Below are 25640 nucleotides of genomic sequence, written 5' to 3'. Positions count from 1 at the left end.
GTGTGGGGTTTGCAAGGACACGTTGGGTTGAACATACTTGGGTTAGGAAATTGTCTGCAGACCACGCAGGAATCGGAGTTGGATCAACAAGGAATTCTCCCTCCCTCTTTCTCCCTCTGTGAACTTTTATCGTGCTTTGTGCCTTCAAGATGTCACTGACGATTTAGAAGGCAGGGAGTGATGCTGGGGGTTCCTTGGACAGCTTTATACCCAGGGATAATGAAATGTGACTCTCTTAACTGGTGGCTTGTGATGTGAGGAAAGACCGGCCGAAGACAGCTTCTGCTTTTGAAGAGGACTCTGTTTACACACAGGTCAATATTCAGTTCGGGGTGAAAAGGTTAGCCCTTGACCCAGGAAGTTCCCGCAAGTATGGTTCAAAAATAGCTCCCCTTCCTTCGCCTTTCTCTTAATTGCAGAAGATAAACATGGATCTTTCTCTTGCTATTGATTAATAGACCTACTTTGTATAATCTCGGGGTACTGTACATAATGTGCAGTCAAAGGGCGCGAATAATTCGATGTAGGGAAGGGATATCTGAGGAGGATATCTGAGCAGCCGATCAAAAGCCACTCCAGGGGAACTGGAAAGGGTGCAGAAAGCTTAATCTCAACCCCAGACTCCGCTTTCCAAAAGATACCGAAGCAAAGTAAAAACCTGAGATATGAATATATTTATTACAGAGATTTATAGGACCCGTAAAATTCTGCTCTGGATTCCTTTTCTTTTTTTCTTTTTAAACACAGAATCTCAGAACCTTGGATGATTGTACAGAAAAAAATCAGAAAGTACTCCATCACAAATGACAACTGATAGAGCTCAGTGTTATTTTCACTGAGTACATCCAAGCGGTTGTGCATCATGCAAGTTCCATCCACGAATCACATAAAATATACATTCGTTTGGCCATTCATCACATTCAGGAATTGGGCTGAAAAGACCTCAAGTCTAAGGAACGTTTCCTGGGGGTGGGGGGACCTCCCCTCTCCCTTTTTTAATGATAATATTGGGGGTTGGGAATGATCCAGCACAGAGTTCGGGAAGGAGGGGATTTAAAGCGGGGGTAGACACTAATAAGCAAGGTTTGTTTTTTTAAAACCTAGTGCAATTTCCACTTTCTTTTCCAGCTCGTTCAAAGAAATAGTAGCAACCTATGATTTTTGAGGTATCTGATTGAGTTGAACAACTTTTCGTTCGTGACATCCTCACTTTTCGCTATAAAATCGAATCCAGTGTTGAGAATGTAACCACCCTGTTTAAGCTCATCATCTTATCTAAACATTTCTAGAAAATCCGTAAAAAGATAAATCTCTGGGACAAAGTATTTACAACCAACAAAACTCATACATACGAGAAGACAAGAGACATTAAATTAAAGTGTTGAAAGTTCTCGAAGTCGTGTAAACGCTTTCAATAGTGCATCTATTCGTGAATTTGGGTCTGACAGGTCTTTGGTTGGAGGAGAAAACGGTAGCAATGTCTTTGGCAACTCGATTCTGGTCTAACAAATTCTCTTGATTGTTCCCACAATACAGTCTTTAGAGATGAAAACAGATCAACTCTGAGGAGCTGAGGCAGACTTAGTGAGTGATACTGAATAAGCTACTCAGAGTGAGGTCCTAAACTCCTGGGCCACAACCCAGACAACGTGAGCCAGCTCCCATTGAAATCAACTGAGTTTAAAATAGTCACAAAGTCCCATCCCGCTTTTTTTCATGGGATTTAGGGATGATTTAACAGCGCAGTCCTGTGGCCTGCCTACTCAGGCGTGTCGGCTTCCAGAGATCTTGCTTGCAGGCCTTAAAGGATCTCAGCCTCAAAGTTGCTAAATTCGTGAGATAGTTCCATTCAAATCAATGAGACTTGTCTCCAGATCAAAGGGTTCAGGGTGAGAGTTTGGTTTGCTCTCTCCGCCAATTGCGGGAGAGTCCGAAAATAAACAAGGGGATAAGTTCGAAACACAATAAATTTACTCTTAGATTGTGCCTTAGAGGGAGAATGAGGAGCAGCGTGTCTTTCAATTCGAGGTAGTCAGAGTGTCTGAGGTAGAGGAGGCTGGCGAAGGGGTACAGGGGGTTGGGCTGGACTTTTCCGAGGACTCCTCCGCTTTCTCTTCGCTTCCTGTTGGGGTGGCCGGAGAAATGGGGAGCAAGCCCTCTTTCTCTCGCTTCTTCTGCTTCATCCTGCGGTTCTGGAACCAGATCTTGACCTGAGTCTCGTTCAGCTGCAGCGAGGCGGCGATCTCCACCCTGCGGGCCCGGGTTAAGTATTTGTTGAAGTGGAATTCCTTCTCCAGCTCCGTCAGCTGTTTGGTGGTGAAGTTGGTCCGGACCGTGTTGGGCTGGCCAACATAACCGTACTCGCCAGCTTTCCCTAGAGGGAGAAAGGAAAGAGAGGGAAGGGGGGGGGGAAGAAAGAGAGAGAGAGAGAGAGAGAGAGAGAGAGAGAGAGAGAGAGAGAGAGAGAGAGAGAGAGAGAGAGAGAGAGAACAGCAACAACAACCCACATCAGAAGCGTTAACTCGAAGCAATGATTTATAGGTGACATGAATCAATAGGCAGGCGCGCGCAGGTACAAACCATAGAGAACGAGCTCTTAAAGTGAAAGGAACTTTGTGGGCCAATCGGAAACCTGCTTATTCCTAAGTAAAGACCTAGCGAATGCACATGGGCTAACTTCTTAGTGTCCGCCTTTCCAGTGAAACAGCAACTGAACTCACCTAGATCAGGGGAGATCTGACCCCCGGCTGCGTTGTGATCCACAGCGGGGACACAAACACATCAAACTGAGCGTTATAATAGGAACCCTAAATCACAACACGACCTTTCCCCCCCCATTTCTGGAGAACCGGTACGCTTCAGGATCCCAGCCATACCTGTTCCCATCATACATGGGACCATCATGTTAATCTGCATCTACCTTAAATGCAGATCTTCCGAGTCCACCTTACAAAAATAATAATAAGAAGAAGAAAACTTCGGGCCCGAACTTCCCGAAGTCCAGAGTGATCGCTCAGGCAGGTGACTCACCTGTTTTGGGAGGGTTCCTCTTCACTTTCATCCAGTCGAAAGTCTGGGCGGGAGGAGAAGTCTCCGACGAAGGGGAACCGCAGCCTTCCTGGTGGTTCGAATGAAGTGGAGATAGGGGGTGGCTATAACTGGTTAGGGTTAGGCTCTGTTGCTCGTCCCCATAAGAGGGGTGGATGTACTGAGCAGAGCCCACGGGGCCCCCAGCATAAACCTGGGGCTGCTGAACCACGGACGACGAGACGTTTCCAGAGTAGAGCGCGGGAGCGCACTGGGGGAAGCCCCCATTAATCTCTGCCTCTTGAGCGAGTGGGTAGTGGCTGTAGCCCCCCGCGCCGAAGTTCTGCACGCCGTAGGTGGGCCCACAGCTCGGGTGGGCGTAGGACATCCCCAGGTTGGGGTGGTGCTGGTAGGTAGCAGTCTGGTGGTGGGGATGGGGGCTGATCTGGACCCCCCTGCCCACGAGGAAGCGGTCGTCCCCGTTGCAGTTGTTGGCACTGACAGCGCAGGACTGGAACGTGGTTGTGGTAATCCCATGGTCGGGGTGGTGGTGGTGGTGGCGGTGGTGGTGGTGGTAAGCCCGGGGTGAGCAAGTGGCGGACTCGCCGTTGAGGATGGGCGGATAATCGAGGAAGGAATTCATCCTCGCAGTGTCCATCTATCACCGGTTGACCGGCTCTTCGGAGTCCTGGGTGACCGTGCCAACTTTCTCACTTCCTCCATGGGGGCCAGAAGAAAAATGATATGAATGTACAGTGAGACGGCGGCCACGTGAGGGCGGCAGCCAATGGCTGCTCCTCCTGCCAAAGTTGCCCTGCTCCTTCCTGGTGATGGATCACCCTGGCTGTGGCATTTAAATTCCGAGCGCTCCTCCATCAAGGTGACGCGCAGCCACCACCACCTCCCTCTCTCCCTCCCTCTCTCCCTCTTTCCCTCCCTCTTTCCTTCTCTCTCTCTCCACACCCCCCATCTCCTCCCCCGTTCCCAGTCAGCGCGTTGGGGTTTGAGAGCCGGGCCGGAGAGGCAGTGCGCGCCCAGGCGCTCAGCCTGAAGCAGCAGCAGCAGCAAGCCCAGAGCCGCCGCCGGAGGGGGCTGCTCTTGCATGGATTTACGAAGGGACAGCCTGGGCTTGGCAGGTAAGCAAAGGAGGGACCCGCGCAGGGCGTCCCCAGTTGGGTAGCTGCTCCTGCTGCTGCTGCTTTCTCCAGGGCTGTCGTCGAGAGAGCACAGCTAGGCTGAACCCTCTCGGCTACAGTTAGATCGCTTGGATCATTATGGTCTGCCTTGGGCAGTCTCCAGCAGTCTGGGGTTGCTGTGTGTGAGAGAGAGGTGGGGAGAGAAAGAGAGAGAGAGAGCGCTATCAGGGGGGCTGGGGGAGGTTTGGGGGCATGGGGAGAGGTAGGAGGCCGGCGGCTGAGCTCTGCCAGTTGCCGGTGCGTCCTCAGACAGACCCCGGCGTGCGCGCGCGAACCGGCAAGAGTTAAAATGCGCTTGGTCCAGCCTCTCTCTCGCGGTTATTTGCATGGAAATGAGGCTCTCTGCAAGGCAACGCCATTGTTGCTGCTGCTGCGGGCAGCGTGGTTGGCTTTAACGCACGGGAATGGCGCCGTTGGCTCCTGGAAACAGGGAATCAGTGGGGGGGGGCAGTTGGAGCCGGCAGCCTGGGCCGAAACGGAGGCGGTAGTGCGCCTGCCTGGCGACTGGGTACTGGGTTGCTGTTTTTTCGGACGATCCGACGCTGCTGGGCGCGGTTAGAGGAAGGAAGCGCTTACAAAGGTTGCCAGGGAAGCTTTCTCAGGTTCTCTCCGGCAGCTGAGCCGCTAGGGCGCCTGTGCAAACTGTCAGGCCTCTCCTCTCTCTCTCACCTCCCATTCACTTTTGCTCCCCACCCCGCTTCTCATGTATAACCTTTGCCTCCCTCCCCCCACCCCCAAGGAGTGTCCACGGGTTGAAACCATGAGGTCTAGAAAGATGCGAGTCTTTAAAATAGCAGCCCTTTGGATGGCATGGCCAGCGGTTAGGGGGAGGAGACTGTCTGGAGGAAGGGGCGAGGGGGTCGACAGCGCTCCTCCAGGCGCTTGATCACTAGGCTGCCGCCCTCCTTCCGAGGAGGGAGAGAGGGAGCCGAGGGAATCAAATGGCCGGGAGTTGGGAGAGGCCTCTCTGGATTCCCTCGCCAGGACCGCAAGTGCTTTCTTCTTGCAGATGTAAATCCCTGATTCCGCTCAGGTCCGTGGGGCCAGGAGAGACGCCTGGCTTTCGGTGGGGCTAGACCTGCCCAAAGGAAAGGCAGGGTCAGCTTAAGCCTGGAGGAAAACCCCTGGGTTGGAGGTGGGGAGGTGGTGGGTCCCACGGGGGCTTCATCTGCACAAATAGGAGAGGTGAGCAGAGAGGACTCAACAGCACAGAATTCAGCATAAAATCGTAGAATGGTAGAGTTGGAAGGGACCCCAAGGGTCATCTAGTCCAACCCCCTGCAATGTAGGAAGGAAAACAGGCCTGACTAGAAAGAAGGCAAACTTTGCCTGCCGGAGTCCGGAAATAACTATGCGGGCTTCTTATGCTTTCATCTTGCAAATGTCGAAATCAGCCCAATATTTAGTATCAGTGTGTTAATGGCTGTTGCTTCTGTGTTATCTACACACACACACACCATGTATGATTCCGTACCACCCTTAATTCCTCTGAAACTATAATACTATTTTCATTCCTAAAATGCTGCTGATCTGGATTAGGCTGTTCTCCAGCTTCCCCTTTCCTCCTTCTCCCTCTCTCAAAAGCGAGGCCCACTCAAAATATTGATAAGCATGCACTGTTTACTAAGACAAACATGCCCCGAATCTGGCTGTGAGACTTTGAAAGTCTCATGCGTACTTCCTGGCTTTCCTTTGGTAGAGCTAAACTCGCTCTGAGTGGGCCTTTAAAAACACTTCCGTTTGGCCCTGTAGTCACACCTCGGATTTCTTTCTCTCTCTCTCTCTCTCTCTCTCTCTCTCTCTCTCTCTCTCTCTCTCTCTCTCTCTCTCTCTCTCTCTCTGTGTGTGTGTGTGTGTGTGTGTGTTTAAGAGTAATATTTATATATTCTAAAAATTTACTGGAAGGAAGGAAGGACAGATACAGGGTTCCCTTTACCAGTAGCCCCATTGATTTCCATTCTACTCATTGCACGCACAGTCACGTATTGCCCAGGCACGACGGTCTGGGAGTAGATCGCATAGATATGAGTGGCCAACCCGTGGCCCGAGGAGTGGATTCACTAGGAGGCGTTTTGTAAAACAAAAGAACGTGCATGTAGGGGTTTAATATTTCCCTAACAGCTTTAGATGTAAAAACTATGTTGGTGCATGCCGGCTTTGAAAACAGGGTATAAATCCAGATCTAAAGGAAGCCTTGTTCCCTATGAAAAGTTGGTCATTTCATTTGGGCCCCTATCCTCTCCCTCTCTTTCTCCTTCCTGGCCGCCTTTCTCTGAGCAGAAACCTCCCTCCCGTGCCTGCTGCTCCGTTGCTCCCTTCCACACATTCTCCCCCATTTCTCCGCCATTGTTCAGAAGAACTCTTTCCCCTTTTGTTATATTGTCTCTGTGGCCCAACGCTTTTGCATTCTGAAGCCAACACAATCCTCTGTTTTACCAGAATGCAGAAGGAGACACAGGGAGGGCGGGGTGGCGGCGGCGGCGGCCGGGGAGATCGGGGGAGGGGGACGCCTTTCCCAGTGTGGCGAAGCAACCACATTTCCCATTCCATGTCTGCCTTCTGGAAAACGCAAGCAGGCCCACAGAAAAGCCCCCTAAGCTCCACGAAGGCCTTTTCCAGAGCAGGCCCTGCCCCCCCCGGTTCCTTCCCCCCCCCCCGTCACCCTGCATCCGCCTTTGTTGAATCGGTTCCTCTGGTGGTTCTGAACGTCACCAAACCCATCTCTGGCCTTCGTTACTGCGGCCAGGGCGCATTCTTGTTTTTGCGTTCGAAAAAGAATCTTTCGAATTTCTCTCTTGTTCGTTTTGAAAGAGGATATCTGCAGGGCTCGGCCTAGTTCTGATATGCGGGGGTGGGGAAGAGAATCTGCTGTGGGGGGAGTCGATTTGTATGGAAGGCTTCTTTTGTTCTTTGAACCGGAGGTTCCCCCCCCCCCACACAACAACAACAACAAACCTGAGCGCTGCCTTCTCTGTATAAAAGGAAAACGTTCCGAAATGCACGCTAAGTGGAATTTTCTGTGTCACAAACCAGGCAAACCCTTAGCAAAAAGCGGTGGGGGGGAGAGAAAAAAAGAGCGGGGGAGCGCCCGGGATTCCCTGCCGCACCTGAAGCTTAGCCAAGCTGTTGTTTTAACAGAGCAATAAAAATGAATTATGACTAACCGCCTCCTAGCTTAATGGTTTCAGACGGGGATCCCCAGCCCAAGCAAATACGTAAGAGGATTTTTATTTGTGCATGTGTTCCTGCAATTGATCTCTTTGATGACATTCTCATTCACAGAAAGCGTTTGATTTATGACTTTAGGAAGAATTGCATCCAGTCTTTCCAGCTATAACCCACGCAGCTCAGCGCCACCCCACTTAGAGGGGCTTTGCAAAACAGGGAAGCCAACGGCGACCACAACAAACGTGCGCAAAGGAGAGCAACCAGGGAACCCGCGCCTGCAAAGATCTGGGGAAGTTCTTAAGGAGCGGGCTATAAATATCTACGTTGGCATATCTACATACACACGAAGATGTATGCTAACACCTACTGATAGGCTGTGGGGCAAAAAAGGAGAAGAAAAGAGGCATACTGGATTTTGCTAACAATCCGAATTGAAATCGGATTAGAGAATACACACAGCTATCCCCGCCTAGTAGCACTTTTAAACGGACCTCATGACTCTACACTTGTTAGTCCAGTTCCAGTAGGACTCGATGCCCTCCAACAGCTTTTGTTCGGTAGACCTAGCGAAAGCCACAGGATTTGAAAGCGATTTTTCATATGCATTGCATACATCCTAACCGCGTGTGCTTGTGTTTTAATTCTCTCCTCTGATTTCCTCTCTTTTAGGTTTCTTTTCTCTGGGCCTTCGGACAGCTGGGAAATCCATCAAATGCCTTCCTTTCTCAGCTCTGGTTCCCCACACCACCATCCCTCCCCCCCTTTCCAAGGCACGGGTCGCAAAAGAAATAGTTAAAAATAGCGTTCAATAGTAGAAACCAGTATACACTTCTGTCGATTTCTGGCCATTTATGCAGCAAGGCTTGCTGTAGTGCTTTTTGTTTCCCCTTGCAATAATATGATATATTCTGCCTATAATACAATATCAGTTAAAACGTAGAAGAGAATTTTTATATAATGTTACGATATATTCAACCTATACTATAATAAATCGTTTGCGATAGCACAGAAACATTTTAACGTGCTTCTAATGTCTTATGTGCATTCAAGGGAGGGGGGGATATATTTTTATGTAAGTTTTGGAGTTATTTTAGGTTTCTTTTTTCTCTTCCCCCCCCCCCATTTGAATATTGAGAACTTTGGAAATCCATCATTTACCGCTGGCTTCCCCCCTAATAAATATATTTTTAACGAAAAAGGACGAAGGTTGTGACCAAATTGTGTTGTTTCTTTTAATTTTATTTCAGGACTAGGGGAGGGGCGGAGATTAACTTCCTTGTATGGAGCAGAGAGAAAGAGAAAGAGAGAGATAAAGAGATAAGAAAAATGCTTGTAGCAAACAAGAATTTATTCTACCAAAAATACTTATGACAACGCATCCTAATGTAATACAAAAATAAAAAGAAAGTGAAGATACAATTTTGATATGATCACTTTCTTACAGGCCTTATATATTGCTTTTCATAGAAGGACCTAGAATGGGACTAGGTTTAAAACCGGACACAACTAAAAATGTCATAGGCAAACGGCAAAATAAGCTCTCCAACACACCGAGAAGGAAAAAATAAAAAATAATCAGGAAAATACTGACCAGGAAAAGGGAAAGAAATTAAATCAAGCCATCCCCTCCCCCTCCCGCTCCCCCAAAAATGGAAAAGGAGAGGGGGGGGGGAAATAACCCTTTTCAGAAAAGTTGGTCTGCCATTTCTCAGTAATTCAGATGCTGCAAGTCAATTGTGGTGAGTGTATCTGTAAAAAAGTCAAAGCTGTCAGCTGAAATATCTACAGGGCTGTCGAGGGACCCTGGCAGACTGGGGGAGACGGCGTCGGAGAGCTGTAGGCAGGAATCTGCGGAGAAAACGCTGAAGTCCTGTAAAGAAGGCACCTCCAGGGCCTCAGGACTGTCATTGTTCAGGCCAGCTGCACAGTTCTGGGCCATTGTTGACAGGCAGTTGGGAACAGTGGGTGACTGATGCTGAAAATGTTTCAGATTTTTCTCATTGCTCGTTAAAGGCGAAACTGGGAAACTTTGGGACTCTCCATTGTGGACAGTGACAGCCTGCTGTTGCGCTAGTGCATTCTGCTGAAAAGTGTAGCCTTCCCTTTCCGAAAGCGCGCCTGAGACATTGTTGAGGGCTTGCTCGAAGAGGGATTTCTCCTCCTCTTCCTCCTCTTCCTCCTCCTCCTCGTCGTCTTCTGCTTTCTCGGGATCCTCCAAGCCTTTGAATTTCCCTTCGCTGTTCTGGTTCTCCTTGCACTGGGTCTGCCTCTTGTGCTTCATCCTCCTGTTCTGAAACCACACCTTGACTTGCCTCTCGGTCAGGTCCAGGAGAGCGGCGATCTCCACCCGCCTCGGTCTGCAGAGGTACTTGTTGAAATGGAATTCCTTCTCCAGCTCCAAGAGCTGCGTGTTGGTATAAGCAGTCCTCAGCCTCCTGGAGCCCCCGGTCCCATTTTCGGAAATCTCCAGAGATTCTGCTTAAAAGGAGACAACAACAAGCACCATTAGAATGAGAGATATGAAAGGGAGGGAGAGAGAGAGGAGGGAGAATGTGTTATTTTAGGATTTTGAACATCCAAGCCTGGTGGGGGGAAATGAGCTAGTTGGAGCTGGGGGGGGGGCTCTTTCTTTCTCTCTTAAAGCATTAAAATTTCAACTGCAACAAAATGGCCGCCCATGAATGCAGTAAATCCATTGTGTTTGCACTCCTGTGAGCCCGGTCTCTTGGACCCACTTTTCCTTCTCCCCCCACCCTCCTCGCTTAGCTCCAGGAACTTGATTTGCCTCCATCTCCCCAACCTGCCCATACCCGAGCAAACTTTGATATTAGCCATACAACAATTTATAATTAATGCATCAGCTGCTTAGCTGAGCAAGAGCAATCTATCACTCTTCATTACTGTCAAATATCCCAACTCTAGGACAGCGAGACAAGAGGAGGGTCACCTCCAACTCAAATAAATCATCCCACGCTAAACAAGTTAGGGGAGAAAAAAAGAAGAAACTTTGTTTGGGGTGGGGGGATTTGGGGGTGTCGGCGGGGTTGGTTTCTGAGGAATCTGCCTGTGGATCCCCCACCAGACCTCCAACGAACCCGGATTGGAGTGCCGTAAGTTAGGGAGGCACCCATCCAAGCGAGAGGGAGTGGGAGAGGAGAAAAGGAGATTATATGGAGATAGAGAGAGAGATCTCTGAGTCCCAGGAAGGCTGAAGGTGCAGCAAAGTCTTTGAACTGACCTTTGTGGCTCAGGCAGGCTGGTCCAGTGGCGGAGGCCGAAGGAGGCGGCAGGACAGTTTTCTTGGAGGCTTTTTTCTCCTTCATCCAGGGGTATTCCGGAGGCTGGAGGGCGCCGGCTGGCACTGGGCTGCCGCTGCTGGCATTGGGGCTGTGCTTGGGGCGGCTGCTGCTGCTGTGGCGAGGGTGGCTGCCTGGGTTCAGGCTGGGGATGGTCTGCTCAAAAGGAGGAGGAATCAGTGTCGAGTGTGAAAGCGTCGAGTTCTTGATTGATGAACTTTGAAATGTATCACCGACAGGGGGAAAAGATGTCAGGCACTCAGCGAGCGATGGCTGACTATTGATAAAACCAATCTCTCGCTCAAATTCGAAATTCATGGCCTTCAACTCGCAGCCCCCTTGGAGAAAAAGTTCCCTCTTATTTAGCGCTTCTGGGAGGGGGAGGGGGGAGCAAGGCCCAGGAAAAGGGGGGAGGGGGGAAAAAACCGAGAGAGAGGGAGAGAGAGAAAGGAAGAGGGAGAGAGAGAGAAAAGGAAAAAAAATATCATAGAAGATCGCTGGTGGGGTGTTTTTTTTCTAATTCACTGATTACAGCCGTATGGGGACCGTGCTACTATTAAACTATTGAATTCATGGAGACAAGGTTGAAATTGGACCGAATTGGCTGTCACATGATTGCCTCTGCCCAATGACAATTTGGGCTTTAATCAAAAGAAGCCACTGTCTGTTTGATTGATCCAAAAAAGTCGGGAAGGAACGCCTCATTGGGGGCCAGCAAGGCATTATTTATACTTTTTAAAAGGGGGGAAAAGGGTATCTCCGCCGCGCGCTCTCTCGCTCGCTCTCCCCCTTTTGCCTCCTAATCTGAAATGATATCTGAGGGAGAGAGAGAGGGTGTGTGTGTGTGTGTGTGTGTGTTTGCCTGGGTGGGTTGTCTGAGCTGCTGTTGCTGCTGCCTCTGATGCTTAGCTTGGTCGGGGAGGCTCCCTTGCCCCGCTTGCCTCCCCTCCGCACACTCCCCCTTCTCATTGTTTGGGACTGTCAAGCAAGCGCCTTGCACCTCACAAATCACGGGCGCACCTCCATCGGACGCCCTGAGTCATTAACGAAGTCATCCATTAATCTCCAAAGTTGTGACACCGCGGGCCCCCAACATCTCCACCGCAGCACAAAAAGTTCCACCCGGCCAGGGGATGCCAAGGAAGGGAGTCTTTGCTTATATTTGATTTGGGTTTGTTTTTCCCCCCTCCCCCCGCCCCCCCATCTCCAACAAAACCCGGACCTAACTCCGTGCTGAGGACTAACCACTTCCTTAAGAAAAAATTAAAGGACGGCAAGGTTGGGGTTTCCTCCCCCTGGATCACGACCTGGCATCTTTCCCCCCCGCAATTCTCTCCCCGTTTCAGCTGAGGGTACAGTATGGAGAACAATTGGCCGCCGGTCCCTGCCTCCATCCATTGTGTCGAAGGAATTTCTCCAGCAGCTTCGCTCCTAGGGGAAGAGTAAGAGCACGCAGGCTGGTGGGTCGCTACTTTCTCCCCGCAGTTGTCTTGACAGAAGCGGACGGTTCAGAGGAGATACAGATTTCCATTAGACCCTGGGACTGTAAACACAGGTTCCGATCAAAAGAGGGAAGAAAAACGGGGAGGGTGTCACAAAACAACATCCAGAGCATTCACACAAACGACACTGGAATCAGCTGACGCATTTTCTTTCCGTAGCCCCAATAAAATGGGGTCCGGCGAGTATTTTTCCCCCTCTCGATTCCAGTGAAATATGTCAAAAGTCAATGTCAGGGATTTAAAAAAACGAAACAAAACCACAATAAGGCTGCAGATTAAACCAAAGAGCTCTAAGGACTGTGAAACTGACTATCCGTCCCTGCCCTTACCATCTCGTTTGGGAGCGCACGGTTTATTCGATTTGCTCATTCATTCCGCGATGCCGATGGTTTGGACAGGATAGCTCTTCAATCGCCTCAATTACTATTATTATTTTTTATTTTTAAAAAAGGTAAATGAGGGGAGGGGTGGACAGCGCTGGAGGAGAGAAGAAGACCCAGAAGGACACGGTGGGAACGAGGCGAAGGTTTCCTCTTCTTCAAAGCAAACCAGGAATAAGGCCGCGCATCCTCCCTTTTTTGGGGATGAGGGCTTTCTGCAAGGCGAGAGGGGTGGGATGGAAGAGCTCTCTTTCTATATTTATACATTCCAGTGAAGCCCGAAAGTGCTCCATCCGCTACCTTAAGTCCTTGTTAGATTTCAGAGCAGAATCCTGAGCAGAGCTTGGAAGCGCTTAAAACAATAAACTGACCATTACATCTTCAGGTGGAGTGAAACTAAGCAAAAAAGAGAGAGAGAGAATGTTTTTAAAGGTGATTAAAAAAAAAAGCAAAAGCCCTTTTTTATTTCAAGCAAATAAACTCCCACAATATGGATCAGGGGCTGAGGAAGGGTGGGGGAGGGGCCGAGATATTGCAATAATTTGTTCACATTTTTTTAAAAAATGTAGATTGGGGTTGCTATTTAATGCATCTTTGACAGGAAAGGAAGGAAGGAGGGAGGGGAGGGGGGGAGGATGGAAAAGGGTGCCTTACAAACATACATGCTGTTGGAAGATGTAGGCTGGGTTTCTTTCCCCCCTCTCTCTCTCTCTCTCTCTTTTTAATTTTCTTGCTTTTACTCCAAACAAAGATCCGCTGAAGCCTGCGCGCGATCAATCTTCCCGGGCCAAACGCTTTGACAGCTTCTGGCCTTTAAGAACACATTTGAAGCTTCTTGCTCTTTCCCAGATCAAATGTGGCTGAGAAAAGAAGGGGGGAAAGAGAGAGAGAGAGCAAGAAACGCGAGTAAACAAGGAAAAAGAGGACGGCGTGGCTGCTCCCCAAATGGATTTTATTTTCCTGTATTAAGGGTTGGGATCTTGCTCTTTTTCGCATTACCCTGAAAGACAGCTCCGATCCTGGGGTTTGGTTTTTTTTGTTTGTTTCTTTTTTAAATCTTTACTCCCCCCCCCCATAGAATATAGGTGCTAGAAGTGAAATGGGTGGGAGGGTTTGTTCGAGACCCGCTAGGAGGGAAGGCGAACGTGGGAGAAGGCTGGGGCCGTTGGGTCCAGGAAGGCTTTGTGAGTCAAATCGGCGTGGGAGGGTTAGGGCCAGCATTTTGGGGTGGGTAGCCTAATAGAAAAAACACCTGGAACAAAGAGGCTGGCCAACAAAAAAAAAAAAACCCATGCCCTCCCTTCAAAACCCTCTGCAAAACCAAAACAACAACAAAAACAAAATTTATGTTTCTCTAAATGAAATCCGAACAGTATGTAATACAGTCGAGGGAGTGCAGGGAGAAAATTTAGGTGACCCCTTTCCTGTAAAAAAAAATGCACGAGGAGAAAATATATGCTTTTTGACTTCCCCTTCCCAGAAAATTGTGTTAAAAGGTTGGTTTTCAATACCAACAGTCAGCTATTCGCCACTGATATAAGGCATCATCTCTCAAATTAATTTTGAACAGGAGAATATCCACCACGATCCATTTTCGCTTCATCTTTCTCCAAATGCTGCATTCCGGAGCTCCAATTTGGGTTTTTTTTCCCCCATTCTAAGACCCTTTAAAAACAGATTAATGAGTTTTAAAAGGCTGGATGCAGCCTTTCTGCAGTCTGGAGCGCGTCGCTGTAAGTATATATGGGACTTGCCTAACTCAAGCTATAATAAGGTTTGTATGGATGGCAAAATAATAATACAGAGTTACGTTTCTTTGCATTGTAGTTAGCTACGCCTTGTGTTTATTTTTTTTATATTGGGGGTAGCAATGTTATTGGGACCAAAAATCAGGAAGCTTCTTAAGACTGTGAAAAAGAGAAGAGATGAATAATATTTCTACCAAGGTGACTAACATGGCGACAATCTCCTTCAGATTGACATAACAGATGCTGAATGTGGAATCGTTCCCCTCTAAACGCACTATTGTGTATACCGGTGTTTTTAGAATCCGAAACCCAATTGCTACAACAAATAAGCCCCGCAGCTTTAAATTATCTGTTTACTGTTTGGATTTATTATAACTCGTTTATTAGCGCAGATCCATGCATGAGGGTCTCCGAGACCAATTTGCTATGGATATATCAAAAGGTATTTCGGAAAGAAAGGATTTCATTTATTTTATTTCCCCTCCCCCCTCCCACAATAGAAGATTTACATTCGATTGCCTCACCTCGCCCACCCAATCTAGAAAAGACGTGGGTGGGGGTGCAGGATGGGAAAGGACGCTCGATTAACAAGTCGTGCAAAGATTATTAAAGCCCTTCAATTTCTAAGACCGCAGTTGAGCAGCTCAGTTCGTGGAGAAGACCATAAGGAACAAACTCTCTCTTTCAAACCCGGGGATGGGCCAGATCGCTTGGCAAACAGGCCTGATTTATTATTGCTGAATCTGTCCCTTCATTATTAGGGTGATGAATTGTATTTTGCCTGTAAACAAATGTGCTTTTGAATTCGTGCCATATCAAATATGAGTCTAACTACACGAGTCTTCGGTTTTTTTAGCCTTAAGTTTATTTAATTTCGCCTCTTTTTCTTTTCTCCAAATCCCCACCCCTTCCTTTTCCTTTTTTTAAAAAAAAAATATTTCCCCCATCACTCAGCATAAACAGTCGCTGAATTGTCTGTTTTGGTTCCCGAGAGGTGTGGGAGTAGCGAGCTGCCGATCGGCTCAAAGGTCCCCAGTGCGGAGGCGAGGAGAGCCTTTTCTCCCATTAGGAACGGCTGGCTTCCTCCAGCAGAGAGTGGACCCAACATGGCGAGAGGGAGAACAGCCTGCAAGCGGGACCCAGCTCATCCTGCGGCCTCAGGAGAAGATTCCCTTCTGCAGAGGCGACGCAGCCACCTGAGCTTGATTTACAGCATATCGCTCCAGACATGAGGGACACAGTTTCTCTTCCCCACCTCCACCCCTTCCTCCGCTTCCCTTTGACCACAATGAATGCAACAAAAAACGAACAAGCTGCCACAGCTACCTATGGGCTGCGTTTATGAAAAACGTCTGGAGAACTGCAGTCCTCGAGCTATGGTCGGAAAGGGCGGATCTTTTTCCATCTTGGATATTTTCAATGCTCCAATTCTCCCCACTGTTGTTGTTTTTTGAGGAGTGGGGAAACAAAAATGTGTAAGCCTTCTAAGCTTTGAAAGCTCAGAGAAGCAGAGGAGACCTGAAGGTTGGATATTGGAGATTTATGTATTTAAAAGCTCCAAGGGCGTCAGTCCTTGTTCTCTTTCTCTCTCGCTTTTTTCCTCCTTTCTAAAATCAAATGATCATATCTTAAGTCTGTATTATTCAGAATAAAAACTTTATTTTTTTTTCCAGAATGTGAGCAGCAAGGAATGTATAACTTTCAAAACAAAATCTAGCTTTGTGTTGTTCTCGTTCAGGTTTACACATTTCCCTTTAGTTCGATGTTAACAGGCACCCGTTTCTGTTCCTGTGGTGGCCTGCTGTTTATTTTCCAGATTTTATTGCATTTTTTTTCCTTCTTCTTTTTAAATAAAGGAGTTTAAGTTCCCCCCTTCCAAATGATATTTCCTATGTATGTAATTTAACATACAGCCAGGTAAATATCTCCTGAATATTCAGGGTACAGAAGTTTATTTTTTTAATATATTTATATATATAAATATGAACAGATGGGGATAAATAAAAAAATTTAAACACTTAGATTATTCAAAGTTTGCAAAAAAATATAAATAAATCTGAAAGTTCACCAGCATACACACGTTGAAAGACGTACACGTATTAATAAGTTCGCTCAGGGAGCCCCTGTTCAAGCGCCTTTTTATTCCTTTCTCGCTATTTAAAAGAAGTGCAATTAAAATAAAAATGCTTCCCCGGTTGGGATCGATTCTGTACGAACAAATTCACATTTAAGAACCATCTGTATAGAAAATTTGTTCATATACCCTGTTTTGATAAAAGTGTTGAAGTTAAGAGTAGAAAGCCTATGTATACTCTCAAAGGGAGAACACAAGGCAAAGAGTTCAAGGAGATAAATATCCACTATTGAAACTAGGGAGCAATTCAAGCAACAGATATTGCTACGTCACATAAACTAGAAAATGCTTCTTCTTTTTTTAACCAAAAGAAAAGAAAACAGAAGCAAAACAGAAAGGGCAGGGGGAGGAATTTAAAGTATTTTTCTTTTCCTTCTTTTTCCCTTTTTCTTTTTTTTTTTAAAAAAGGCTGGGGGACTTTTATGATCCACTAAGTAACTGATGGTATATTACAGATGGGTCAGTTTGGGCGCTTCCTGAATTCTTCCCTGAGAAGGATGGTGAGAAGTAAGGTCTGTATATGTTGGGTGTGGGTCACACGGTCCATGGTGATGATTGTTGCCCATTGGCCCACTGTAGTCCATGTTGGCAGAGGAAGGATGAGGGAGGTGAGTCAGACCAAAGATGGAAGGCCCAGAATTTGCCATGGTGTCCACATAATTGCCCCCAACATAGACGGGGCTTCCCTGTATATGTGGATTGCCATAGCCATTCCCTTGAAGAGGATGAGGGTCATATTCAGGAGTCACTGCTGCAGTTCCGGTATATCTTTTTTGTGGAGGCGGGCAGTTATTGAGAGGAGCCGGATATGACGTAGGGATGCCATAGGCGTTCTGATGAGGCTTGCTGAAGGATGGCGGTGACTGGGGTTCATATGGAACACTGTTTACTAGGGAATGCATAGAGTTCAGGTATCCTCCAGCAGCCGGAGGGACAGGACTTCTGCTGGGGGACTGTCCTCCTGAAGAGGTCATCATGCCTTTGCCCTTCTGATCCTTTTTGTATTTCATCCTGCGGTTTTGGAACCATATTTTGATCTGTCTTTCTGTGAGGTTGAGCAAGTTAGCCATCTCTACCCTTCTTGGCCTGCAAAGGTATCTATTGAAGTGAAACTCCTTTTCCAGTTCTACCAGCTGGGCACTTGTGTAAGCCGTGCGGGCTCTTTTAGAGGAAGTTTGCCCTGGGGGGCTTTTATCACCAGCACAACTCTCACCTATGCAAATCATACAAAGAACAAAGTGAGTATGGGGGCACCTGAACGCACAACAACCAGTAATCATCAATCAGCCTTGCCTGGGCTAGTACATTGCAGGGCCTAGTGCAGGGGTCAGCAACCTTTTTCAGCTGTGGGCCGGTCCACCGCCTCTCAGACCATGTGGTGGGCCGGACTATGTTTTGGGGGGAAAATATGAACGAATTCCTATGCCCCACAAATAACCCAGAGATGGATTTTAAATAAAAGGACACCTTCTACTCATGTAAAAACACATTGATTCCCGAACCGTCCGCAGGCCAGATTGAGAAAGCAATTGGGCCGCATCCGGCCCACGGGCCTTAGGTTGCCTACCCCTGGCCTAGTGGTAGCATTGGCTCTTCCACACATGAGGTTGTCTGCTGTGACCAAAGATATGCTCAAGTGACAGTCATTTACTGCACCAATATATGCAAATTGCCTGTATCACTGTAGAATCAGAGATACGGTCTTTGAAAACCACTAGAAATGCATCTGACCAGAAACCATGCTTTTATGGGAAAGATAAACACCATGGCAAATAAAGGTATGGATTTTGGGGTTACATGTTGTCAGCTCCCAAACCGCTAAAACAAAAGTTGTTTGCTATATGAATTGGATTACTCCCAAGTAATTGAATGAAAGTCCAATTGAAGTGGTAGGTTGAATTATTTCTTTCATATGGAACTTTAGAGAAGAGAAAACTTGACTCTTTTAGAATCAACCGCAAAAGTCCCATTGACTTTGGTGGGGTCAGGATAATGCGGCTGACATTCAGAGAGGTCCAGAGAACTTCAAAAGGTATATTCCATTAAGTATAACAAGATAGGTATCTATGTCAATAAGCCGAGAATCAGAATACAAAAAGCCAAAGACAAACATCCATACTCCATCTACTTCCTTCCCCAAATATAAAACCAGCTTGGCTGCCAGCGCCACACACCAGTGAAGAATTACTTGGCTTAAAGCCAGCTTGGACACACTCAAGTGAATGGAATGGATAGGAACACAGGGCCAGCTCTGTGACTGGGAAGGACAAAGAGGCCTGCTGTAGGCAGTGATTTTAGGGTACCATTAAAGGGCAGCAAAATGGTTAATTGTTCAATTCATTGTGCTGGGTTTTTTTACCACCATGGTGGGTTGGGAGTGGGGACACTTGGACATTGTCCAAAATGTATTCAGCCTTTGCTGAGTGCAGAATCCAAATAAGTGAAATATTTCTGAAGTCACATCAAACTCCATGAGATTTTGGCTTTAATCCTATACCTTCTTACCCAGGAAAAGTCCCCATTGAACTCAGTGAGATTCCTCCTAGGTAGATAGGTATAGGAATACACTGTTAAGCAGAGTATTCTGATAAGCCCTACAGAATTCCAGGAATTTGCTTCCAAGTTTAGTATCAAGCCTACATTACATTCAGTTCTGTGGGACTGTCCTTCCAACAGTTGCACCTAATGAGATATGTCTGCAGTCCTCTGCATATTTACTAATAAGCAAGGCCTATTAAACTGAGCAGGGTTTACTTCCAGGTTGACATGTTTAGAATTAGGCTGCCACCCTTAGTACTTTGACTGCCAGGGTTTATGGATCAGAGCCAGGGTCCTAGATGATATAATATGCATGTAGATAAATATACAGTTTAAACCACAGTACATATCAAATAATCAGGCTTGTCAGTGTTGATACACCACTGTAACAGTATTAGAAATGCATCGAAGAAAACATTTGCAAAAATTTTAGAATCTATTTTCACAGCACAAGATAAATTGAGGAAGTAAGTGGTAAACAGGAGCCAAATGCCTGGGGAGACTGACGCTAATACTTTTCTCATCGATTTGGGTTTACTTATGTAATAGCACTGTTGATAAACACTATAATCCACCCATAATGTATTTATGGACCTGCCTGCAAAGTGCTAAAGAAACCTAAGCTTTGTTTACCGTGCTTGTAAGGTTGCCAGTCTGTGCGCTAAAATCAAAAGAGGTTATGAATATCAAACAAAGCATTGATCTTGACTGCAAATAATGATGAGCTATTTTATTCTCATTACACTTCAGCAGGGATAGGTCACTGTCTTGTGACTGTAGCACTGTGCCAAAAAAGAAGAGAGAGAGAGAGAGAGAGAGAGAGAGAGAGAGAGAGAGAGAGAGAGAGAGAGAGAGAGAGAGAAATGCACACAGGTCTTGCCACTGGTTGAAGATAGGCCTTGGACCTTTGTATCTGGACATGATTTAATAGAAGCAGAAAGAAGGAGGGGGTGGGTTGTCTATGGAATGTTGAGGACTCAGAGGTGCCTGTTACAGTCATCTCAAAGTCTGCAAGGAGAAGAGCTTGGAAGCTAAGCAACTTCACATTCTTTTGCTAGAGTTTAACAGAGGTCATGCAAAGCAACCAAACTTCAGGCGTCCTCCTCTTCCTGGAGATCAGCCTCTTTGGATGTGTGTGTGCACACACACGCACACACACACACAAAACCCTACCTAAATATGTGCACATGTAGCTGTATGTATGTATGTATTTGCATATCTATCTTTTGCTGTGTGTATGTGTAATAGATGATATAGATATAGATATAGATATAGATATAGATATAGATATAGAGATAGATATAGAGATAGAGATATAAAGATATAGATATATAGATATATCTCTGTATGTAGCTATAGATAAGGCCATTTTTCTGATCTCAAGCCATTGTGTGTGTTTCCAATTTCCAAGTGAAATAGCTGGGGAGTGGGGAATCTAAACCATTCCTGCAAGACTAATGGAACACCTAGAAGTCAAGGATCTGAATAACTTCTGCTTAACGGCTTGGTGGATGGGGCTGCCTGTAAGTACATCCGCTCGGTTAATCTCTACTAGCCCTCCTCCTTTTGCCATACCTGAACTGGAGCCGCTGTTTTTCTGCTTGGTGTTTTGTCGAGACTCTTTCATCCAGGGGAATATTTGCTTGGACATGGTGGGCGAGTTCAAGATGGAGCTCTTGGTGGCGCTAGGCGGGGCGGAATTAGTGGTGGCATTCTGAGGTGGTGACACAGAGGGGGGTGGAGGGGGTGGAGCTTGCTGGGGGGCTGGAGGCTGCTGCTGAGGCTGCTCTGAAAGGACCGGGGGCTGGAGAGACTGGCTGGTGATGGTCCTCATACAACTCTCATTGATTTCATTGGCCTTGTGGTGGGACACGGTGGTGCTGCCGCCGCCGCCTCCTCCGGGGGACTGTAAAGAGCAGGCCGGTCGATGGTACTCCGTTTCCACCAACGAGGAAGAAGGAGGCGGAGGAGGATATTGCTGCTGACTAGCATTGTAAGCGAAACCATTTGCTCCTTGGTAAGGATAGCCGCCATAGATCGCAGAGCTGTCGTAGTAGGTCGCTTTTTGCATTTCGTTGTTTCCCAATATTTATTTCACAAACTGACAGGGTCTTGACACCCTTAAAGAATAACATTGGCACCCCTCTGTCACGTGACGTTTTTCCTCCAATGGCCCGTCCTGGTAGACCTAGGGTGTAGGGAAAGCACAGGAGAGTGAAGAAATAGCACAAATCCATCTTACTTTCAATAGCTAAGTGACATGAAAGCCATAACAGAAAAAGTGGTCAGCAATATTTAGCAGCATGACTTGGCCTGGAGGGCGAAGAGAATTTCGATAGTGGCTGGGATTTACTAGGCAGCCGGTACTGTGTGCTTTACTGCTCCGGGAGAGTGTAGTTTTCTAGGATTTTCCTATCTATATTTGTGGTTTGTTTGTTTTTTGTTTTTTTTTGTGTGTGTGTGTACACACAGACACACACACAGAGAGAGAGAGAGAGAGAAAGAGGGAGAGAGAGAGAGAGAGAGAGAGAGAGAGAGAGAGAGAGAGAGAGAGATGAAAATCTACACACACACACACCCTTACTCTAAGAACCAATTTATCAATTCTCAGGAAAGGGACTTCGTAGGTTATTTAAAGGGAGAGTCTCTAGATAAGAACGACCAGAGTAAACTTGTGGTCACCGTGGGAAAGTGATATTTTCTCCCCGCCCCACCCCCAAAATAATGAGCAAATCCGTAGCTCTTTCCTCTTTAGACGATTTTTTTTTTGCTCCCCCCTCCTTTTTTATTATTAAGCAAACATCATTTTGAATGGCATTTTTTTTTAAGGAAAAAAGAAAAGGGAAAGCTAGAAGACCCATAAATAACTGCATCGCATTCCCCATGAAGGGCTACTCAACGTTCTGGCACTCGAGGGATTCGAACACATGAACTGTTTGCTAGGAAACGTTTGACAAATGCAACCCATAATGGCCCTCGTGTGATGAAACAGCACAGCGACGAGGGAAACCCTTCTCCTTCGCAGTTTAATAACCAGCCAACTTCCTGCGCATAAATTAGCTTTAACTGCTGCGCCTTTAGACAGAGACACAAATCTGGCCTCCAGGATCAAACAGCCTCAACATGTAACCAAACATAATAATCCGAGGCGGCCTTTCAGCTAGACCTGCTTTTGTGGGAAGTTTCCTTCGCACCCTCGGGCCTATACTGTATATTATTTCTGTCCATTGCGTTCCGCGGGAACAGCTAATAACTATTTCGGGGGTATATTAGGCACATATGAACTTTTAAAATATTATCATTCAGTATCTTCACTTCCCCCTCCCCCAAACCCCTTCTTGTAATATACCCAAATTCTACCTGCTCAAACATGATGGATTGGGGGAAAGACACACACCAGGAACCTGAAAAACCAGCGTTCATCTCCATGACCACGGATTGAACTTTCCTACCAACTTAACGATAATAGGCTCTGTCTTTGGAACTGCTATGTAATTTGATGTATGAGGGTCATTTGGCTGGGAAAAGGAGAATGGACACACAAAACCGCAGAAGGCTCCTACAACCCAGGCGAACCTTTCTCTGTTCACTCCACAATGTTTACCTGCATGAGTACAACCGAGGTTGGAGTTGGGCTTTCATTCCCAGGAATTTTATCTGCCATCTAAGAACTTTTTTTTTTTAACAGGCCGGCCAAACCCCGATATCAAAACCCATCTATCCGCACCTTCATAGTTTCCCTCTCCCCATCTTCTTACAAAACACCCTCGGTTCCCTCTTCTCCGCCAAGATGGTCTTGTGCCAAGGCTTATATTCTTGAAGAAAACATTACACAGCACCCTAGGCACCCACTCAAATTCATTACATGTGTTAGCATTTCAGTCCACACTCGTTTCCTTAGAAAACAAGGCACATTGTAGAGACAAACTAATTTAATAAACCCCTTACAGATGGCAGCTGCCTTTTGATTCTTATTATTATTTAAACAGTAATCAAGTCCTTTCTTAACCCGGCGGTCAAGAGCTAAAAATGTAGGCAATTAACTTTCTTTGGCTGCAGTTTAGAAACTGTAGCCCCGGAACACAATCCAGCCATAAACTGATTTCCTCCAGTTTGAGAGTAAATCGACTTAAACCTAAAATACCTAACAAACGAAAACAAAAAACCTTGATTGTAGATCCTACAGTTGCTATTTGTCTTCTAATCATTCTGCTAATTTCCGGGCTTCCTTTGCAGAGGCCTGTTATCTTCTGTGAACCACAAATTAGGTGGTGGGGTCTGTTATGATCGTGGTTCCCGTTTGATCATATTCATAATATTTCCACGCTGTCCCGGGCATTTAAGTTTTGTTCTTGCAAGCTTTGGCAGAGAGGCGAGAACCAGATCAGGAGGAGGAGTGTGAAGTGAGAGGAATAAGGCAATTCTCATCCTTAATGTCAGCAGCCCACTCCGAGCAAAGGTAAACCTAAGTATTCTCAAACAATGAAAGGAGGGGGGCTAATAAACAACTCCGGTTGAAATCAGGAGCAAAACTTCCACGAAAGGACTTGGCTCCGGATCACGTCTTATTCTGTATTATCAATTCAAAGTAAAATGCACCCTTCATATCATTTGCCTATTGCTGCTGCTGATGCACAGATGTTAGACAAAAGGAAACTGGCGGGGAGGAACAGGTTACAAGCAAAATTAGGCCGCGCAGAAGTTTGTCACGCAACCCAGTGACTTGGCCAGCAGACTTCATAAAAACTTGATTGCTTAGCATGGGATGCTACGCAGCCCAGTCTTACATAAGCTTACTCCAAAGTAAGTTCCATGGAGTTGCATGGAGTTTACTCTCGCTGCCCTATAGGGCGACCCAATGTCTATTTAACCGGGAAGTAAGTCCCACTCTATTCGGTTGGACTCCCTTCCCAGGAAGAAATGTGCGCAGGATTGTACTATCTCAGGATCCAAAAGTGTCCCAAGGGGTGAGCAAGAATACTAGACCGGCCCTTGCAAATAAAATATCCTCATCAATTAGGACTCTCCTAGCTCCTTGGAAACTCTAGGAAGCTTTGGTGGAAGCTTTTGCTTGGTTAGGGAAGTCTCCCTATTGCTTTCCCACCCCACACTCAGGTTTTTTAAAACAACAACAACAACAAAAAACCCTCCTCCCTTCCACGCCTCGATCCGCAGCTCAGCAAAAGGCGGGTTGCCTGGACATGAGCCGATACAGTCCTGGTTGGAAAGCAGGGAGACTGAACTGGCCTAAAAGTTTCAATCCTCCTCAACTGGCTCGTGGAGCGAGCTGCGGCGACCAATCTCGAGCTGTTTCTTTCTCGCGCTCGCGTCTTTTCCCTTCACCCTGCTCAATCCAGGCGGGCACCCCCTCTCACCCACCTTCCCTTCGCCCCAAGATTTCCTAAAGGGAAAGGGGAGGGGAGGGGGTGGGCAAGTGGCCTGAACTCCAAGCACCAGGGTCTATCCGTCACTGCCTGGAAGGAAGCTCCAGCCTGTGAACTCTTCTTGAACCGAGATTTAAGTCTCTGGTCATAAATCACCAGGACATAAACTCCGCCATTCACCACTGATAGCAGCGTATTTGTGGCCTGCTTACCTTAACTTCTGACGACTGAGGCGGAAGCCCGCATTTTGCTCTTTGGAGGCTCGGCGACAGTCGCTCCCCGCCAGCCCTGGGAGCACGACTCTTCTCCTCAATCCACTGCCCCCCCACTCCACCTCGCGAGTCCCCCTCCCCAACAAGTCCCCTCAGCTTCTCTGGGATGGGTCCCAGCTCAACTCATCTCCACCAGGACGAGCCCACGAGTACAGATGGGAGCAGCCCTGCCTTGCTCAGGAAGAGGGCACGCGCGCAAGGGGATCTTTCTCCAGCTCGCCTCTGACGGAGAGCCACCCGCCCCTCCTCGCCCCGCGCGAGCCTTTACTTCGCTCCAGCCCCTACCTCCACCTCCCCACGCTCCTCGGGGCCTGGCCGCGATCGAGAGCCTCCCCAGGCTACCGGAGCCCGGCTTCTCCCACCTTGGCCAGATTTTCTACAAGGAAAAAAAAAAAGCAGCAGAGATGTTTCTTCTGAAATCTTTGTGCGCCCAAGGGGGCGTTTGTTTGAAGGGGGGGTAAGGCAGCTGCCTCGGGAAGTCCGGGGCAGGCAGGCGAGCAGAGTGGGGGGTGGGGAGCGGGAAGGGAGGGAGGGCGAAGAAAGAGGGAGGGAGGGAAGCGCCGGGGCGGCACTGAAGGCCAGGGAAATTATGCAAATGAAGACAAAGGATGCTCACAAAGGGGTCACCCTCCCTAGACCGGATTGTTGATATATATGCGCGCGCGCGCGTATTTCCACTTAATATGAAGGTGCTTATGGTAGATATGGACTCTTTTGGACGTGCAGAAGGGGTCGAAAACCTGGAACTCCTGCAAGGCTCGGATGCTCCCCATTGTAATAAACCAGGAGCCCTCTGATCTGTCTACCACCCAGGCCAATCTAGACAGCGTTTCAAAGGAACGATTAAAGTAATGACATTTCGGGATGATGAACGGGCGCGCTCACCCGAGATAGGCAACCGCAGCCAGATGCCCATGTAAGGACGCATCTACACACACACACATGCCCGTCCCCTAGGCTTACATTAACGCGCGCAACTGGATGCGGGATACCCA

General features: G+C 47.4%; 3 protein-coding genes and 2 long non-coding RNA genes across 12 annotated transcripts in view; 2 read left to right on the top strand and 3 right to left on the bottom strand.

Moving 5' to 3' along the window:
- Positions 1–659: 659 nt before the first annotated feature.
- Positions 660–3685, bottom strand: HOXA1 (homeobox A1; the record flags this gene model as incomplete). Its single annotated transcript, XM_081883419.1, has 2 exons — positions 660–2374; positions 3031–3685. 2 exons carry the CDS (start codon positions 3683–3685, stop codon positions 2019–2021), a joined length of 1011 nt encoding a protein of 336 aa, XP_081739545.1. The 3' UTR covers positions 660–2018.
- Positions 3686–4044: 359 nt separating this feature from the next.
- Positions 4045–8592, top strand: LOC309353822. The gene is made up of 2 exons (XR_014162024.1): positions 4045–4163; positions 7506–8592. It is a non-coding gene; the product is annotated as an uncharacterized lncRNA (long non-coding RNA).
- Positions 8593–8721: 129 nt separating this feature from the next.
- On the bottom strand, positions 8722–12999 carry HOXA2 (homeobox A2). Its single transcript, XM_081883405.1, has 3 exons — positions 12076–12999; positions 10630–11058; positions 8722–9866 (listed from the first exon to the last, which is right to left on the bottom strand). Exons 1-3 carry the CDS (start codon positions 12083–12085, stop codon positions 9100–9102), a joined length of 1206 nt encoding a protein of 401 aa, XP_081739531.1. The 5' UTR covers positions 12086–12999; the 3' UTR covers positions 8722–9099.
- Positions 13000–13013: 14 nt separating this feature from the next.
- LOC309353855 lies at positions 13014–16849 on the top strand. Its single transcript, XR_014162080.1, has 2 exons — positions 13014–14302; positions 15272–16849. It is a non-coding gene; the product is annotated as an uncharacterized lncRNA (long non-coding RNA).
- HOXA3 (homeobox A3) overlaps positions 15957–25640 on the bottom strand; it is a 52226-nt gene continuing 42542 nt past the window's right edge. For 6 of the 8 annotated variants that reach the window (XM_081883395.1, XM_081883400.1, XM_081883394.1 and 3 more), the window contains 2 exons: positions 20565–21177; positions 15957–17664 (listed from right to left, as the gene is read on the bottom strand). In XM_081883395.1, the coding sequence (XP_081739521.1) occupies positions 16901–17664; positions 20565–21060 (1260 nt within the window). In that variant the 5' untranslated portion in view covers positions 21061–21177 and the 3' untranslated portion in view covers positions 15957–16900. Of the gene's footprint in view, positions 17665–20564; positions 21178–24585; positions 24725–25640 lie in introns of those variants that run through there. The other 2 variants (XM_081883398.1, XM_081883401.1) reach the window with 2 other exon arrangements.

This window comes from Podarcis melisellensis (assembly GCF_964234715.1).
Source record: "Podarcis melisellensis genome assembly, chromosome: 12".
In the NCBI taxonomy this organism is placed as follows: domain Eukaryota; kingdom Metazoa; phylum Chordata; class Lepidosauria; order Squamata; family Lacertidae; genus Podarcis; species Podarcis melisellensis.
This window is presented reverse-complemented; position numbering and strand designations above follow the sequence as displayed.